Here is an 18,676-nt window from a genome sequence, read left to right as displayed (position 1 = left end):
TCGTCTCCCACCAAGGCAGGATGACCCGAAAAGACGAAACAGAAGTTTTTCTTCTTTTTACATTTAGTAATATCCTGAAGATACCAGAATGAAATAATTGTGTCTCGGTGCAGGCAGCCAGCAAGAAGCCCCAGTGGTAGTCCGCTTGTGGATTTCTTGGGGCTCATTCCCACTGTTTGAAAAGTGATGAATTAGACTTGCAGGAGTCCCCAACCTTTTAGTATGAAAGGGCCAATTTGAAAAGCCAAATTTAAAAGTGGGCTGCATTTTGTAATTTTTATGAATAACAAAAACACTTTGTAATTGTTAACACCGCAGTGTGGAATCTGTATAAAAGTAAATTCATAATTTAATGTGAGGGCTGCATCTATTTCCTAGAAGGGCCACATGTGACCCTTGGACTGCAGGTTGAGGACCCCTGTTTTAGAGCATTTAAATAATGTAACATTAAAGTTTTCACTGATAAGCAGTTTTAAGTCCTACTTGGGCTTTACCTCAAGATTTCTTTCATTGTCAATATCATCACTATAATGTACAGCCACATGAACTATTGTTTCAGTGCTCATGGCTCAAAACCAGCCATAATATTTTATTCAGTGTGATTGCTGGATTTCTAATATCACTGCCAAAGAACAATATTCAAGAAATGTAATCTATGTAAACTAGTTTTAAGATGTTTATTGGAACTTGTGTTGACTGGCATAAAATGTAACATAATGTTGAAACAGAGTCCTTCCTTCCCCTTCCCCACAAAAACAATAAATTTATATAGGCCATGAGGTGTACCTTGATGTTTCAAAATGCAAACGTTGATCAGGAAGCAATTGTATGTCACATTCGCTAAACCTCACCTTTTGTTTGTTTGATCATCTCAGTAAGTGAATGGATCACTGTCAGCTAGGTAGCCCACCATGTCAGTTGTCATATGTTATATCCCTGGGTGTCATGTAACATACGAGTTCCCTGATGTATCAGATAGTGTATATCAGATCATTGTGAAGTATGGTAAACCATGATTAACTGATGATCATCTGTACTTGTGCTGTACTGTATATGGAAAATGAACAATATTGCATTAAATGCTGTTCTTGGAAGAATCAAATACTACAGTGGAACCTCGGTTTTCGTTTGCCCCAGCTTTTGTCAAATTCGGTTTTTGACAACTTTTTTCGTCAAAATGTTGTCCCAGTTTTCGTTCATCACCTTGGTTTTCGTCTGCCATACTGAACGTGTTTGCCTGCCATCTCCCACACAGAGTATCCCACACATGCATTCTGAGTCAGTCTGGCTTTATTTCTTGTAGTTTCTGGTAGTGATGGTGATAGAGGGTAGTAGTGATTGTGGTAGAGGGTGGTAGTGATGGTGGTAGAGGGTGGTAGTGGTTGTGATGGCAGTAGAGGGTGGTAGTGATTGTGGTAGAGGGTGGTAGTGGTTGTGATGGTGGTAGAGGGTGGTAGTGATGGTGGTAGAGATAATCTCTCCTCTATCTCCCCTCCTCGCTGTCTTCCATACACCAACAAGAGTCTTCAGTAAAGGTAAAAGTGATTTAAATGTTCATTTATCCATTTCATTATTGCTTTATATTTATTTCTCATTGTTTTCTGTATGTAAAACTATAGTTATTCTCTTTAAAATGTATTTTTTGTTAATATTTTTGAGTGTCTCGAACGGGTTAATTGGATTTACATTATTTCTCATGGGAAATATTGCTTCAGTCTTCGTTGAATTCGGTTTTCGCCAGACTCTCAGAAGCAGATTAAAGATGAAAACCAAGGTTCCAGTGTACTGCTTTTTCATGGTCACATATTTAGGACACTTGCTTTTTTTTGACTCAAATTCCCCAAACTTTCAATTGTGACCTTGAGGATTAATACAGGGTAATTAAAGGCAGTCTTTCTAAATACAGTAGTGAGAGAAATTGGAGTATTCCATGCTGTAAAGTGTTACCTATGACTGTCCTGATTTTTCTTTTCAGTAGCATCCTACCCCCTCCCTTTCTTAATACATCCTCGGTGTATCAACCTCTTATTAACCCTTTCAGGGTTTTTGACTTACTAGTATGCCTAAATTCTAGTGCCCTCAAATCTAGTGAGAGAAAGCTGGTAGGCCTACATATGAAAGAATGGGTCTATGTGGTCAGTGTGCGCAGTATAAAAAAAATCCTGTAGCACACAGTGCGTAATGAAAAAAAAAAAATTGTGTTTTTGGATTAAAACAGTGACTTTGCACTGTATTTTCGTATGGTATTTGTTGTTGTATTCTAGTTTTCCTGGTCTCATTTTATAGAATGGAAGATATATTACAGAAATTGAGATGATTTTGACTGGTTTTACAATGAAAAGTACAGTGGTCCCACATTTATCGTCCTTAATCCATTCCTGGAAGTGGGACTATTATCGAAATAGATGATTTTCGAATCAATTTTCCCCATAAGAAATAATGTAAATACAATTAATCCATTCCTGACACCCAGAGGTATTAAAACAAAAATTTTTTTTACATGAAATATAGATGTAGTACATAAATAGTACAATGGGACATGATGAATGAAACATTAACAGCATAACACTTACCTTTATTGGCGATTCTTCTTAGTGTATGGAAGACTGGAGGAGGAGAGAGATTAGATTAGTTACTGTTTGGAAGGGGAATCCCCTTCCATCAACACCTCAGGTACCAAGTGCTTTTCTGGGGTTACTTCTCTTCTCTGTTTCTTAATGCCACTAGGACCACCTTGAGAGTCACTGGAGTCCTATCTCGCAAAAAAAAACTGTCCAGAGAGTTCTGTTTCTGGCGTCTCTTTAAAACTTCCCAAAAATAGGCCAAGACTCTGTCACTGTACAAGTTGCCGATATGGCTTGCAACCAGAGGCGTCGCTACAGTTGGTGTCACCCGGGATAGCATCTTTGGTGTCACCCCCATGAAATCCAAGGGTGGGGGGTTGGGGGGTAAACTCCAGTTATGTCACTGCTACATGACCAATGACTAATGTTTAACATTGAGAACATTTAAAGGCCATAAACCGAACTTTATTAATGATAAAATAATCGTAGTAATATTGAGGAAACATAAACTCAAATATCACTTTGAGTACAGCCAACAGATCCTACATTTATTCATCGTCAACAATGAAAAAAAAATGAAAAATAAAGAAAAACACTAGTTCTGATTTAGCCTTGAGTACAGGTAACATCTCAATGAATCTGATATTTCATTTCCTTGCCTCAATCCTGCAAAATCATCTATCACATCATCAAAATCAATGATTTTCCCTATATAGGCCTATTTGTAGTATGTACTGCAATCCTATAATAGACCATATAGAAACGAAGAATTTTTCTCTTAGGTTGCTGCAGCATGGTTTTGGTCATTAGTGTTACCTTCTTTAGAGGCTCTATGGTGTCACCCGGGGCGGCCCCCCCCCTCCCGCCCCCACCTTACAATGCCTCTGCTTGCAACATCCTTCTCAAGGTGATGTTTCTCCATAAATCTTTCCATCCTACCCCACATTTCAAAAATCTCCTTAATTTCTGAAGAAGGCACCTTCTTCCATCTCTCTTCCTCCTCTGCAGCAATGTTCTGAGCCGTGATCTGTTGCTGTTCCTGCTGAAGCTCTTGCAGCTCCTCAGTGGTTAGCTCTTCATTGTGGTCCTCCACCAACTCTTCCACATCCTCCAAACTCACATCCAACCACATGGAACTCCCCAATGCCACAATAGAGTTCACAACTGACATAGGCTCATCAGGGGCTGCCTCAAACCCTTCAAAATCCCTCTTATGGACACAATCTGGCCACAAGTTTCCCCAAGCAGAGTTCAAAGTCCTGGTAGTCACTCCCTCTCAAGCCTTACCTATAAGGCTTATGCAATGGAGAATACTGAAGTGTTCTTTCCAAAAATCTCTTAGGGTCAAGCAAGTGTCTGAGGTCACATTAAAGCACATTTCAAACATTGCTTTGGTGTAGAGTTTTTTAAAGTTTGAAATGACCTGCTGGTCCATGGGCTGGAGGAGAGGAGTGGTATTCGGGGGCAAGAACTTTACTGTGATGAACCCAAACTCCTTCAGAATTAGGTCATCCAAGTTTGGAGGATGAGCAGGTGCATTGTCCATTACTAGGAGGCACTTGAGATCCAATTTCTTTTCCAGGAGGTAATTCTTCACACTAGGGCCAAACACTTCATTGAACCACTCGACGAAAATTTCCCTCGTGACCCATGCCTTATTATTAGATCTCCAAAACATACACAATTTACTCTTCATAACATTTTTTTCTTGAACACAATGGGATTTTCAGAATGGTACACTAGTAATGGCTTCACTTTGAAATCCCCACTAGCATTAGCACAGAACATGAGCGTCAGCCTGTCTTTCATAGGCTTGTGTCGTGGCAGTGCCTTTTCCTCCTGAGTAATGTAGGTCTTCTTTGGCATTTTCTTCCAAAAGAGGCTTGTTTTGTCACAATTGGACACTTGTTCAGGTTTCAGTTCTTCAGCCTCTATGTACTCCTTGAATTCCTGCACATATTTTTCAGCCGCTTTTTGGTCTGAACTGGCAGCCTCACCATGCCTTATCACACTGTGTATGCCAGTATGCTTCTTAAATCTCTCAAACCAGCCTTTGCTGGCCTTAAATTCACTCACATCACCACTAGTTGCAGGCAATTTCTTTACCAAATCGTCATGCAACTGCCTAGCCTTTTCACAAATAATTGACGTCATAAGACTATCTCCTGCTAATCGTTTCTCGTTTATCCACACCAATAATAACTTCTCAACATCTTCGAGTACTGGTGATCTCATTTTTGTCAGCATATTTATCCCCTTTGCAACTACAGCTTCCTTGATTTCCTTTTTCTTGGCCACGATGGAAGATATGGTTGTATGGGATTTGTTATACATCCTGGCCAGTTCGCCCACATGTACGCCACTTTCGTATTGCTCAATGATGTTTTTCTTAAATTTAATCGTATTTCTCACCTTCTTTACCAAAGGCTTGGCACTAGGAGATTTCTTTGGAGCCATGGTAGCTTATTTAGCACTTGCAAGCACTAAAATGAATGGAATATTATGAGGGGACAGTTGCTCACCGGTAAACAATGGCACACTGGCTGGGAAGGGAGGACAACGTGGTCAGAGCCGTGAGCACGCGTCCAGGATGAAAGACAATTAGCGAGTCAACGGACCATTTGCGAGCCATTGTTTGGACAAAATAATGTGATGATTTCCGAACAGGACGACTATCGAGCCGGACTATTATCGAGGGACCACTGTACCTTGAAATTGAGCTCAAAGTAGCATAAATGTTCAATTTTTACCAAAGTTCAAAAGTAAACAAATCATGCCACACGTCCAACACACGTCAACTGGTGAGTCTAACATTCTTTCACAAGTGCGCCTATATTAGTTATACCATTTCTACACTAATGCAGTAGTCTGCATAACAGTAAATCATCTATTTTTTGTGAGAATAAAAAATTCAAAGTGGAAAGCAAAAGAATGTAAGAGGAGCATGGGGACGTGACTAATCAACAGAGGAAATGTTATTTTAGTGCCAGGAATATCTTTCTTGTTTATTCTGGACCCTATTTGGAAATTGGCATCTTTTGAAATTTGTGTGAAATTGGCAAAATTGCTAAATTCTGACCACTGTATTGGATAGTTGAAATCGGTAAATGGGTGGTTTCTTGTATTCATTCGATAGAAAAAATGGAGTTCTAGCGAAATAGTTATGATTTTTGTCAACTAGTACACTGGAATTGGCCGAAAATAGGGCTCAAAGTGGGCAAAATCGCCGATGCATAAACATTGTCGAGACCGCTAACTTCGCGAGAGCATAATTCCATAAGTTTTCCATCAAATTTCATACTTTTGGTGTCATTATGATCAGGAAAAGATTCTCTATCTTTTCATAAGATTTTTTTTTTTTTGAAATTTGAGCAATCCTGAGAACAAGTCTGGGAGAGGGCCTGGGGACCCTGAAAGGGTTAAAGTGTAATTGTTATTTTTACACTGTATAAGGGTAATTGGCTTACCCATACTTTAGCAACTTTTGGATAAAATAAAATTAGTATTGAGTCAAAATAGTTATCTGACTTGCTGAAATTGATAGGATGATATGATGATTATTGATTGGTATGATGATTGCAGCAGCGACAGCATCAGGAAGCAACCGATCATCATTGTCTGGGGAGGAAGCAGAGCCATACACGGGTCCTTTCATCGGTAGAGCTAGAGCCCTTGTTGACTGTCAACCTTCACCTTATGACAGAGATGCACTCAAGTTTAAGGTTGGTGTGAACTACACTTCACAATTTTCCCATCTGTTTCCTTGCATATATTTTTACTGTATTTTCCCATTTTTCTATTGATAATTTCATTGAAAACATTAGTAAAAATCATAAAGTGAATAGTATAGTATGTACATATTTTTATATTTTTTTGTTTTGTTGGCCGTTTCCCACCAAGGCAGGGTGACCCGCAAAAGAAGAAACACTTTTATCATCATTCACTACATCACTGTCTTGCTAGAGATATGTGTACATTACAGTTAAAAAACTGCAACAGAGTAGAGTGCAGGCACCGTTCTTCTCACCTCCAGTATTCAAGTCCGGCCTGCCGGTTTCCCCTGAATCCCTTCATTAATGTTGCTTTGTACACACTCCAACAGCATATCAAGTCATAAAAACCATTTATCTCCACTTGCTTCTATCTAATATGCTCACTTATGCTTGCTGGAAGTCCAGGCCCCTTACACAAAACTTCCTTTACCCCCTCCCTCCAACCTTTCCTAGGCCGACCCCCTAACCCACCTTCCTTCCACTACAGATTTATACTCTCTGCAAGGCATTCTGTTTTGTTCCATCCTCTCTGAATGTCCAAACCACCTCAATAACCCCCTCCTCAGCCCTCTGGATAATACGTTTAATAACCCTGCACCTCCTAATTTCCAAACTACGGATTCTCTCCATTATATTCACACCACACATTGCTGTCAAACAGGGCATGTCTGCTGCCTCTAGCCTTCTCCTTACAGCATTCACCACCCATGCTTCACACCCATATATAAGTGTTGGTATGACTGTAGTCTCATACATTTCCTTCTTTGCTTCCATGGATAATGTTCTTTGTCTCACAGACTCCTCAGTGCACCACTCACCTTTTTCCCTTCATCAATTCTATGATTCTGCTCGTTTTTCATACACCCATCTGCTGACAAGTCCACTCTCAAATATCTGAATACACTGAAAGCAGCGAAGATTTTTTACAAGGATAGTGAGGCTCAAGTTAGAGTATGTAGGAAAGAGGGAGGTTATTTCCCAGTAAAAGTAGGCCTTAGACAAGGATGTGTGATGTCACCGTGGTTGTTTAATATATTTATAGATGGGGTTGTAAGAGAAGTAAATGCGAGGGTCTTGGCAAGAGGCGTGGAGTTAAAAGATAAAGAAGCACACATAAAGTGGGAGTTGTCACAGTTGCTCTTTGCTGATGACACTGTGCTCTTGGGAGATTCTGAAGAGAAGTTGCAGAGGTTGGTGGATGAATTTGGTAGGGTGTGCAAAAGAAGAAAATTAAAAGTGAATACAGGAAAGAGTAAGGTTATGAGGATAACAAAAAGATTAGGTGATGAAAGATTGGATATCAGATTGGAGGGAGATAGTATGGAGGAGGTGAATGTATTCAGATATTTGGGAGTAGACGTGTCAGTGGATGGGTCTATGAAAGATGAGGTGAATCATAGAATTGATGAGGGGAAAAGGGTGAGTGGTGCACTTAGGAGTCTGTGGAGACAAAGAACTTTGTCCTTGGAGGCAAAGAGGGGAATGTATGAGAGTATAGTTTCACCAATGCTCTTATATGGGTGTGAAGCATGGGTGATGAATGTTGCAGCGAGAAGGCTGAAGGCAGTGGAGATGTCGTGTCTGAGGGCAATGTGTGGTGTGATATAATGCAGAGAATTCGTAGTTTGGAAGTTAGGAGGAGGTGCGGGATTGCCAAAACTGTTGTTCAGAGGGCTGAGGAAGGGTTGTTGAGGTAGTTTGGACAAGTAGAGAGAATGGAGCGAAACAGAATGACTTCAAGAGTTTATCAGTCTGTAGCGGCAGGTAGGCGGGGTAGGGGTCGGCCAAGGAAAGGTTGGAGGGAGGGGGTAAAGGTGGTTTTATGTGCGAGGGGCTTGGACTTCCAGCGGGCATGCGTGAGCGTGTTTGATAGGAGTGAATGAAGACAAATGGCTTTTAATACTTGACGTGCTGTTGGAGTGTGAGCAAAGTAACATTTATGAAGGGATTCAGGGAAACCGGCAGGCCGGACTTGAGTCCTGGAGATGGGAAGTACAGTGCCTGCACTCTGAAGGAGGGGTGTTAATGTTGCAGTTTAAAAACTGTAGCGTAAAGCACCCTTCTGGCAAGACAGTGAAAGCTTTTCTTTTTCGGGCCACCCTGCCTTGGTGGGAATCGGCCAGTGTGTTAATAAAAAAAATATTTACTTCCTCCATACTCCTGCCTTCCAATCTGATATCTAGTCTTTCATTACCTAAACTTTTTGTTATCCTCATCACCTTACTCTTTCCTATGTTCACTGTTAATTAACCCTGCACCTCCTCCTAATTTCCAAACTATGGATTCTCTGCATTATATTCACACCACACTGTCTCCAGCCTTCTCCTTACAGCATTCACCACCCATGCTTCACACCCATATAAAAGTGTTGGTATGACTGTACTCTCATACATTCCCTTCTTTGCTTCCATGGATAATGTTCTTTGTCTCACAGACTCCTCAGTGCACCACTCACCTTTTTCCCTTCATCAGTTCTATGATTCACCTTGTTTTTCATACACCCATCTGCTAACAAGTCCACTCTCAAATATCTGAATACATTTACTTCCTCCATACTCCTGCCTTCCAATCTGATATCCAGTCTTTCATTACCCAATTTTTTTTATCCTCGTCACCTTACTCTGTCTTATTTTTGCTTTTAATTTCCTTCTTTTATGTACCCTACCAAACTTGTCCACTAACCTCTGCAACTTTTCTTCAGAATTTCCCAAAAGCACAGTGTCATCAGCAAAGAGCAGCTGTGATAACTCCCACTTTGTGTTAGATTCTTTATCTTTTAATCCTATACCTCTTGCCAACATCCGAGCATTAATATCTCTTACAACCCTATCTATAAATATATTGAACAACCATGGTAACATGACACATCCCTGTCTAAGGCCTACTTTTACTGGGAAATATTCTCCCTCTCTCCTACATACTCAAACCTGAGCCTCACTATCCTTGTAAAAACTCTTTACTGCTTTCAGTAACCTCTAATTCAATACACTGGCAACATCTGCCACATTGCCCACCCCTATCTACCCTATCATACACCTTTTCCAAATCCATAAATGCAACAAAAACCTCTCTACCCTCATCTAGATATGGATCACCTATATGTTTCACTGTAAACACTTGGTTTACACACCCCTACCCTTCCTAAATCCTCCTTGTTCATCTACGATCTTGCTCTCTGTCTTACTGTTAATTCTTTCAGTAATAACTCTACCTTACACTTTGTAGATGAATGGTTCACAGAACCGACATGTTGATAAATTAGACACCTGCAACTCTTGGGTATCTTTATTAAGGAAACATTTCGCCACTGTGGCTTCATCAGTCCATACACAGGAGAAACTTGAAGAACAGGAGGAGAATGAGGTAATCAGTCCCTCAACCTTGAGTCGATGTGGTCAGTCCATCAATCTTGAATAGAATACGACATATGAGCGGAGAAGCAGCTTATAAACCGTAGGCAGGAGAGGTGCAGCAGTCGTAGGTGGTGTCACATTTGTCCAATGTGGAAGTAGGTCGTGCCCAAGGGTTAGGCAAATGAAGAATTCCCAAGTATTAAGATCTCAAGAAGTTGCAGTGTCTGACAGGATTGTAGATGAATGGTTCACAAAACCGACACGTTGATAAATTAGACACATGTGCAACTCTTGGGTATCTTCATTAAAGAAATGTTTCACCACACAGTGGCTTCATCAGTCCATACACAGGAGAAACTTGAACAGGAGGAGAATGAGGTAATCAGTCCCTCAACCTTGAGACGATGTGGTCAGTCCATCAATCTTGAATAGAATATGGCATATGAGCGGAGAAGCAGCTTATAAACCGTAGGCAGGAGAGGTGCAGCAGTCGTAGGTGGTGTCACATTTGTCCAATGTGGAAGTAGGTCGTGCCCAAAGGTTAGGCAAGTGAAGAATTCTGTGAACCATTCATCTACAGTCTTATCAGACACTGCAACTTCTTGGGATCTTAATACTTGGGAATTCTTCACTTGCCTAACCCTTGGGCATGACCTACTTCCACAATGGACAAATGTGACGCCACCTACGGCTGCTGCACCTCTCCTGCCTACGGTTTATAAGCTGCTTCTCCGCTCATATGCTGTATTCTATTCAAGATTGATGGACTGACCACATCGACTCAAGGTTGAGGGACTGATTACCTCATTCTCCTCCTGTTCTTCAAGTTTCTCCTGTGTATGGACTGATGAAGCCACTGTGTGGCGAAACGTTTCCTTAATAAAGATACCCAAGAGTTGCACATGTGTCTAATTTATCAACCTTACACTTTACTAGGTATACTCAACAGGCTTATTCCCTTATAATTTTTACACTCTTTTTTCTCCTTTGCCTTTATACAAAGGAACTATGCATGCTCTCTGCCAATCCCTAGGCAATTTATCCTCTTCCATGCATTTATTAAATAAAAGCACCAACTACTCCAAAACTATATCATCCCCTTGCTGTTAATATTTCTGTCTTTATCTCATCAATCCCAGCTGCTTTACCCCCTTGCATTCTACTCACTACCTCATGCACTTCCCCCACACTCACAGCTGGTTCTTCCTCACTCCTACAAGATGTTATACCTCCCTGCCCAATACATGAAATCACAGCTTCCCTATTTTCATGAACATAAACAGTTCCTCAAAATATTTCCTCGATCTTCCCGATACCTCTAACTCTAATAACTCTCTTCTCCTATTTCTAACTGTCAGATCTATTTGTTCTCTAGGCTTTATCAACTTATTAATCTCACTCCAAAACTTAATAGCACCTCACCCACTCTATCATTTGCTCTCCTTTTACATTTCTTCACCACTCTCTTAACCTCTCTTTTTCTCTCCATATATTCCTCTCTCCTTGCATCACTTCTACTTTGTGAAAACCTCTTGCATGCTAAATTTTTCTCTTACTACTCTCTTTACCTGATCATTCCACCAGTCGCTCTTCTTCCCTCCCTCACCCACTACCCTGCAACCACAAACTTCTGCTGAACACTCCAACACTGCATTCCTAAACCTACCCCATATTTCTTCAACGCCATTGCCTATGCTCTCACTAGCCCATCTTTCATCTAATAGTTGTTTATATCTTACCCTAAGTGCCTCCTCCTCTAGTATATAAACCTTCTCCCCTCTCTCTCTTGCTGATTTCATTCTTTTTGTTTCTGATCTACCCTTTACTCTTACTGTAGCTACAATTAAAAAATGATCTGATATCTGTGTTCCCTCTATAAACATGCACATTCTGAAGTCTACCCATCAGTTGTATACTTATGCTTTGCTTTCTTAAAGTATGTATTACCTATTACCAAACCCCTTTCTATACAAATTTCAAAGGCCCCCATTATCATTTACACCCGGCACCCCAAAGTTACCTACCCACCCTCTCTAACCATTTCTCCCACTTTAGCATTTAGGTCCCCTACCACAATTACTTTCTCACTTGGTTCAAAGGTTCCTAAACACTCGCTTAAAATCTCCCCAAATCAATCAATCTCTCTCTCTCTCTCACCCTTCCCTTTACACTTCTCTCTTCCTCAGGTACATACACAGTTATTATAACCCACTTTTTGCATCTGACCTTTTTTTTAATCCACATAATCCTTGAATTTATACATTTATACTTCCCCTTCTCCTTCCATAATTGATCCTTCAACAGTATTGCTACACCTTCCTTAGCTCTGACTCTCTCAGATACTCTTGACTTAATCCCATATATTTCTCCCCACTGAAACTCCCCTACTCCCTTCAGCTTTGTTTTGCTTAGAGCTAGGACATCCAACTTCTTTTCATTCATAACATTAGCAATCATCTCTTATCTGCACCACATCCATGCACATTCAAACATCCCAGCTTTATTAACTAATTTATACAGGAGAAGAGGTTACTAGCCTATTACTTCCGGCATTTTAGTTGCCTTTTACGACACGTATGGCTTATGGAGGAAAGATTCTTTTCCATTTCTCCATGGAGATGAAAGGAAATAAGAACAAAAACTATTTAGCTTGTAGTATGTATGTGCTTAAAATTAAAAAGACTTAGGTATTTGGAAATTCATTTAACAGCTGTTTGTAATGTATGTGGGTTGTATGCAAGGTCATGTATTATATTTACTTGGGTGTGTTTGAAGGAGCAAACTCATAGTTCCTGCCCCCTATCACCTTGTCATTTTGTACTTTACAATAAAGACATGGTTACTGACAGTGGCCTTAATGAATCAACAGGTATGACTATATAGCTCATCTGAAAACATTCTGTTGAAATAACTGTAGGGAGATTAAAAAGTGTATCTTTTCATTGATAATATAAACAGTCAATTCTTATCTCTACTATACTGATGCACATTCAGACACCTAAAGGGCATATAAATCTGTAGTGGAAAGAAGGTGGGGTAACCAGCCGCTCCAGGTAGGGATCATCCTAGGAATGGTTGGAGAGAGAGGGTAAAGGAGGTTTTGTGTGTGAGGGGCTTAGACTTCCAGCAATTGTGCATGAGCATGCTAGGTAAGAGTGAGTGGAGGCAAATGTTTTTTTTTTAACTTGATGTACTTTTAGAGTGTGAGTGAGGTAACATTTATGAAGGGATTCAGGGAAACCAGTTAGCTAGACTTGAGCCGTCTTGGAGGTTAAAAGTGCAGCGCCTGTGCTCTGAAGTTGTGGAGATATGTTGCAGTTTTTAACTGTAGTGTAGTGCTCCTCTGGCAAGACAGTGATGTACAGTTGCATGAATCTTCAAACTTCACTAAGCTGTAGTACAAAATTAATAGCGGACCTTCGCTTAGGAACCTAGATAGGGATTGAAGGAATGATTAACCAAGTTCAAATTCAAATTTTTATTTCTTTTTATGCAGTATAAAAATAATGTAGTTTACATGTGATACAACACCATGGCTTGGTGGCAAAAGCTGTTGCTTCACACAGCGAGGGTCTGGGTTCGATTCCCGGCAAAGGGGTGGAAACATTGGACATGTTTCCTTACACTGGTTGACTATGTTCACCCATCAGTAAAATGGGTACCTGGGTGTTAATCGACTGGTGTGGGTCGTATCCTGGGACAAAACTGACCTAATTTGCCTGAAATGCTCTGCATAACAAGTGGCTTTCTATACAGTAGTATGTCATTGATGTCAGCTAGGCCTGTATACCTAGTACATATACAGTGGACCCCCGGTTCACGATATTAATCTGTTCCTGAGAGCTCATTGTAAACCAAAATTATCGGAAAGCGAATCAATATTCCCCATAAGAAATAATGGAAATCAAATTAATCCGTGCAAGACACCCAAAAGTATGAAAAAAAAACTTTTACCACATGATATATTAAGTTTAATGCAATATAATAATTACAATAACAATAGAATAATCACAATAGAATAATTGACATAAGAACATAAGAACATAAGAACGAAGGAACACTGCAGAAGGCCTACTGGCCCATGCGAGGCAGGTCCAAGTCCCTACCGGCTTAAGCCAATGCACCCAACCTAGTCAGGTCAGGTCACATTGACTTAAGGGAGGAACACGGCAACCGACCTGTTAGCACAAGCTGTCAGGTCCAACTCACACCCACCCACATCTACTCATGTATTTATCCAACCTATTTTTAAAGCTACACAACGTTCTGGCCTCTATAACGGTACTTGGGAGTTTGTTCCACTCATCCACAACTCTATTACCAAACCAGTACTTTCCTATATCCCTCCTGAATCTGAATTTTTCCAACTTAAAACCATTGCTGCGAGTCCTGTCTAGGCTAGATATTTTCAGCACACTATTTACATCCCCTTTATTTATTCCTGTCTTCCACTTATAAACCTCAATCATATCCCCCCTAATTCTACGTCTTTCTAGAGAGTGCAGTTTCAGGGCCCTTAGTCTATCCTCATAGGGAAGGTTTCTGATACATGGGATCATCTTTGTCATCCTCCTTTGTACATTTTCCAGAGAATTTATATCCATTCTGTAATACGGTGACCAAAACTGTGCAGCATAATCTAAATGAGGCCTAACCAAGGATGTATAGAGTTGAAGAACAACCTGAGGACTCCTATTATTTATGCTTCTTGATATGAAGCCAAGGATTCTATTAGCTTTATTGCGAACACTTATGCACTGTTGTCTTGGTTTCAGATTACTGCTAACCAGAACTCCTAAATCTTTTTCGCAATCCGTAATATTAAGATCTACATTATTTAGTTTATATGTGGCATGGTTATTGTCCTGTCCAACATTTAGAACTTTGCATTTGTCTATATTAAACTGCATCTGCCACTTCTCCGACCACTGCATCAGTCTATTCAAATCCTCCTGGAGTGCTCGAATGTCCTCGTCAGAATGAATTCGACGGCCTATTTTGGTGTCATCGGCAAACTTGCCGATGTCGCTCTTTATGCCCTCATCTATGTCGTTTATGTAGATTGTGAACAGCAGGGGGCCCAACACTGACCCCTGTGGAACACCGCTCGTGACGCCTCCCCACTCTGACTTCTCCCCATTTATGCAAACTCTCTGCTGCCTATTTGTCAACCATGCCTCTATCCAGGAAAAAATTTCTCCTCCTATTCCATGTGCTTTAATTTTCCTCAATAGTCTCTGATGTGGGACCCTGTCAAAAGCCTTACTGAAGTCCATATACACAATATCATATTCATTACCATGATCTACCTCCTCAAATACCTTAGTGAAAAAAGTTAATAAATTCGTAAGGCAGGAACGCCCCTTTGTAAAACCATGCTGAGATTCGTTGATTAATTTATGCTTTTCAAGGTGGCTACGAACTGCCTCGGCAATTATTGATTCCATAAATTTTCCCACTATGGAGGTTAGGCTTATTGGTCTATAGTTCGAAGCTAAGGACCTGTCACCTGTTTTGAAAATAGGTATCACATTTGCCATTTTCCACTTATCTGGCACCATGCCAGTTTGTAGTGATATGTTGAAAAGATTAGCCAAAGGTGTGCTAAGCTCCTCTTTACATTCCTTTAGAACCCTTGCATACAGTTCATCAGGGCCTGGGGATTTGTTAGGTTTTAATTTATCTATTTGCCTAAGGACCATGTCACTTGTGACCCTAATAGTGCACAGTTTATTATCGTCCTGTTCTACATAATTTATCATTACTGGAATATCGCTGGTATCCTCCTGTGTAAAAACTGAGAGGAAGTATGTGTTAAAAATTCTACACATTTCCTTATCACTGTCAGTGAGCTGACCCGAGGAACTTTTGAGTGGGCCTATCTTGTCCCTGATCTTACTTCTGTATACCTGAAAGAATCCTTTTGGGTTAGTCTTCGATTCTCTTGCAACTTTAACCTCATAATCTCTTTTTGCTTTTCTAATTCCCTTTTTTATTTCTCTCTTTAACTGAATATATCGATTTCTTAATTGCCCCTCTCCTCTTTTGATTTGCCTATATATGCCTCTCTTTTGACCAATCAGATATTTTAATCTATTGTTCATCCATTTAGGATCATTTTTGTTTGATCTGATTTCCCTATTTGGAACATAATTTGACTGAGCAGCTAGAACTATGCCCTGGAAAGCATCATATCGGCAACCATCACCACCTACCTGACCCCTAGTCAGGTCATTCCAGTTCAGCCCACCTAAGTAATTTTTCAGTCCTATGAAATCAGCCAAGCGAAAGTCAGGGACGGAGACTTGATTGCCATTATTAGGGGAATTCCATGATATGTTAAAACTGAGTGATTTGTGATCACTCTCCCCAAGCTCATCATTAACCTCAAGATTATTAATTAGTGTTTCCCTACTGGCAAGAACCAAGTCAAGGAGGTTATTTCCCCTAGTTGGCTCTGTCACAAACTGTTTTAAAAAACAATCCTGGATCGTATCAAGAAAGTCACCCGACTCTAAATTTCCTGTCAAATTGCTCCAGTCAATCTGTCTATAGTTGAAATCTCCCATTAGCACAACATTTTCGTATGTAGATGCCTTACGAATTTCGTCCCATAGAAGTTTACTGCACTCCCTATCAAGATTTGGGGCCCTGTAAATCACACCCAAAATTAGTTTTTCTCGGCCCTCGAGAAGCTGTAACCAAACAGATTCAGTGGCTGACGCTTCTAATTTAATATCTTGTATAACACAACAATTTAAATTGTCTCTGACATACATCGCTACTCCACCACCTTTCCTGTTGACCCTGTCAGTGTGGAATAATTTATAGCCTTGTATGTGACATTCAGAGGGCATCTCTCTATCTTTCAGATTGAGCCAGGTCTCTGTTATAGCAATAATATCTATGTTTCCTGCACTTGCAATTAATCTTAGCTCATCTATCTTATTTCTAACACTCCTGCTATTAGTATAGTAAACCTTTAATGAAGATCTGGTGATGATTGATGGGATGGGAGGAGGGAACAGTGTCAAAGTTTTTAATGTTTAGAAGGGGAATCCCCCTCCATTAGGACTTGAGGTAGCAAGTCCTTTTCCGGGGTTACTTCCCTTCTTCTGTTAATGCCACTAGGACCAGCTTGAGAATCACTGGACTTCTGTTGCACAACATATCTGTCCATAGAGGCCTGTACCTCTCGTTCCCTTATGACTTTCCTAAAGTGGTTCACAACATTGTCAGTGTACAGGTTGCCAACACGGCTTGCAGTAGCTGTGTCAGGGTGATTTTCATCAAAAAAGGTTTGCACACATTTCCTTAATTTCAATGGTCATTAGCACCCTTGGTCACGATGGGTTGGCACTAGAAGCTTTCTTGGGGCCCATGGTGACTTATTTTGCAGAAACAAGCACCAAAAACAGTGATAATATGGATAATATAGAATGTACCAAATGTATCCTTAGTTGCGCGCACACTGACTGGCTTGTAAACACTGGACACGTCTCGTACGAATCGTATCGCATACCGGGTTTTGTAACTGGAACCGAGGCAAATTTTTTGCTATATAATGCTTCGGATACCGGATTTATCGGATACCGATGGCTTTGTGAACCGGGGGTCCACTGTATGTGTAGTAATAAAGATATTATTATTATTCTTTCTTCTTTCAACACACCGGCCATATCCCACCGAGGTGGGGTAGCCCAAAAGGAAAAACGAAAGTTTCTCCTTTTACATTTAGTAATATATACAGGAGAAGGGGTTACTAGCCCCCTTGCTCCTGGCATTTTAGTCGCCTCTTACAACACTCATGGCTTACGGAAGAAGAATTCTGTTCCACTTCCCCATGGAGGTGAGAGGAAATAAACAAGAACAAGAACTAGTAAGAAAATAGAAGAAAATCCAGAGGGGTGTGTATATATATATATGCTTGTACATGTATGTGTAGTGTGACCTAAGTGTAAGTAGAAGTAGCAAGACGTACCTGAAACCTTGCATGTTTATGAGACAGAAAAATGGACACCAGCAATCCTACCATCATGTAAAACAATTACAGGCTTTTGTTTTACATTCACTTGGCAGGACGGTAGTACCTCCCTGGGCGGTTGCTGTCTACCAACCTACTACCTAGAATTCTTATTATTAAAGAAAGCCACTAGTATGCAGTCCATTTCAGGCATGCCAATCCTAACGTTTAAACACTACTTAAGGATTTGACTTAAACTGTTAAGTAGGATTTCTTATGCAGTTAACTACTATTATATGCACAGTAAGAAAGGCAACTAATAAACAAATAGTACAATTTTAAAACTATGATTTATTATTTCAAATTGATTCAGTGATCTTCAGTTTTGTGGGGTGATGGAATACAGATGGTGAAGGTACAGCAAGTTACTTACAGTAGAAATGTAATGGGCTAAGATGGGCAACTAATTTTCTATGGGAGTTGAAGAAAGACTGGAAGAACAGGGACAAAGTTGGATGAGCTGGTCTTGTATGACATAGTGTTTTGCTGGTTTAATTATGTTTGGAAGATGAAATGCTTTTTAACATGTTAAACAAATTGAATTTTCTCATAGAATCTCATGTTGTAACTTGAGATGGGGACTCGGATGATAATATTCCATATCTAATACCAATTAATTTTTTAATGATGAAATTTTAAAAAATACATAATCACCAGAATTGGATCCATTGTTTAGTAGTCGCAATGATGTGATTATTATTATTATAATCAAAAAAGAAGCGCTAAGCCACAAGGGCTATACAGCGCTGCAGGGTAGGGAAGGAAGCAAGGGAATTGGATGGCAGAAGGGAGGGGGGATGATCAGCAGGTTACAGAAAACAGCGGGGCAGGGGATAGTACGGGGGTAGAGGGTAGCAAGAGATTGAAGTAGAAAGGGCTGAAAGTATCAGAATTTGTGAAGTAAGTCAGTCGTTGTCAAAAAGTCAATGAGAGAGTCCGGATGAAAGGTGGGTCCATCAGCGA

General features: G+C 40.3%; 1 protein-coding gene across 6 annotated transcripts in view; it reads left to right on the top strand.

Annotated features, from left to right (window-relative positions):
* LOC128706052 (uncharacterized) overlaps window positions 1–18,676 on the top strand; it is a 964,931-nt gene that overhangs the window by 921,986 nt on the left and 24,269 nt on the right. For 5 of the 6 annotated variants that reach the window (XM_053786547.2, XM_070093399.1, XM_070093398.1 and 2 more), the window contains one exon: window positions 6,147–6,286. In XM_053786547.2, coding sequence (XP_053642522.2) covers window positions 6,147–6,286 — 140 coding nt within the window. The remainder of the gene's footprint in view (window positions 1–6,146; window positions 6,287–18,676) is intronic. The other variant, XM_053786548.2, reaches the window with a different exon arrangement.

The sequence above is a fragment of the Cherax quadricarinatus genome, chromosome 42 (assembly GCF_038502225.1).
Source record: "Cherax quadricarinatus isolate ZL_2023a chromosome 42, ASM3850222v1, whole genome shotgun sequence".
Lineage (NCBI taxonomy): Eukaryota > Metazoa > Arthropoda > Malacostraca > Decapoda > Parastacidae > Cherax > Cherax quadricarinatus.
Note: the sequence above shows the minus strand (reverse complement) of the source record. Positions and strands in the feature narration are given on the sequence as shown.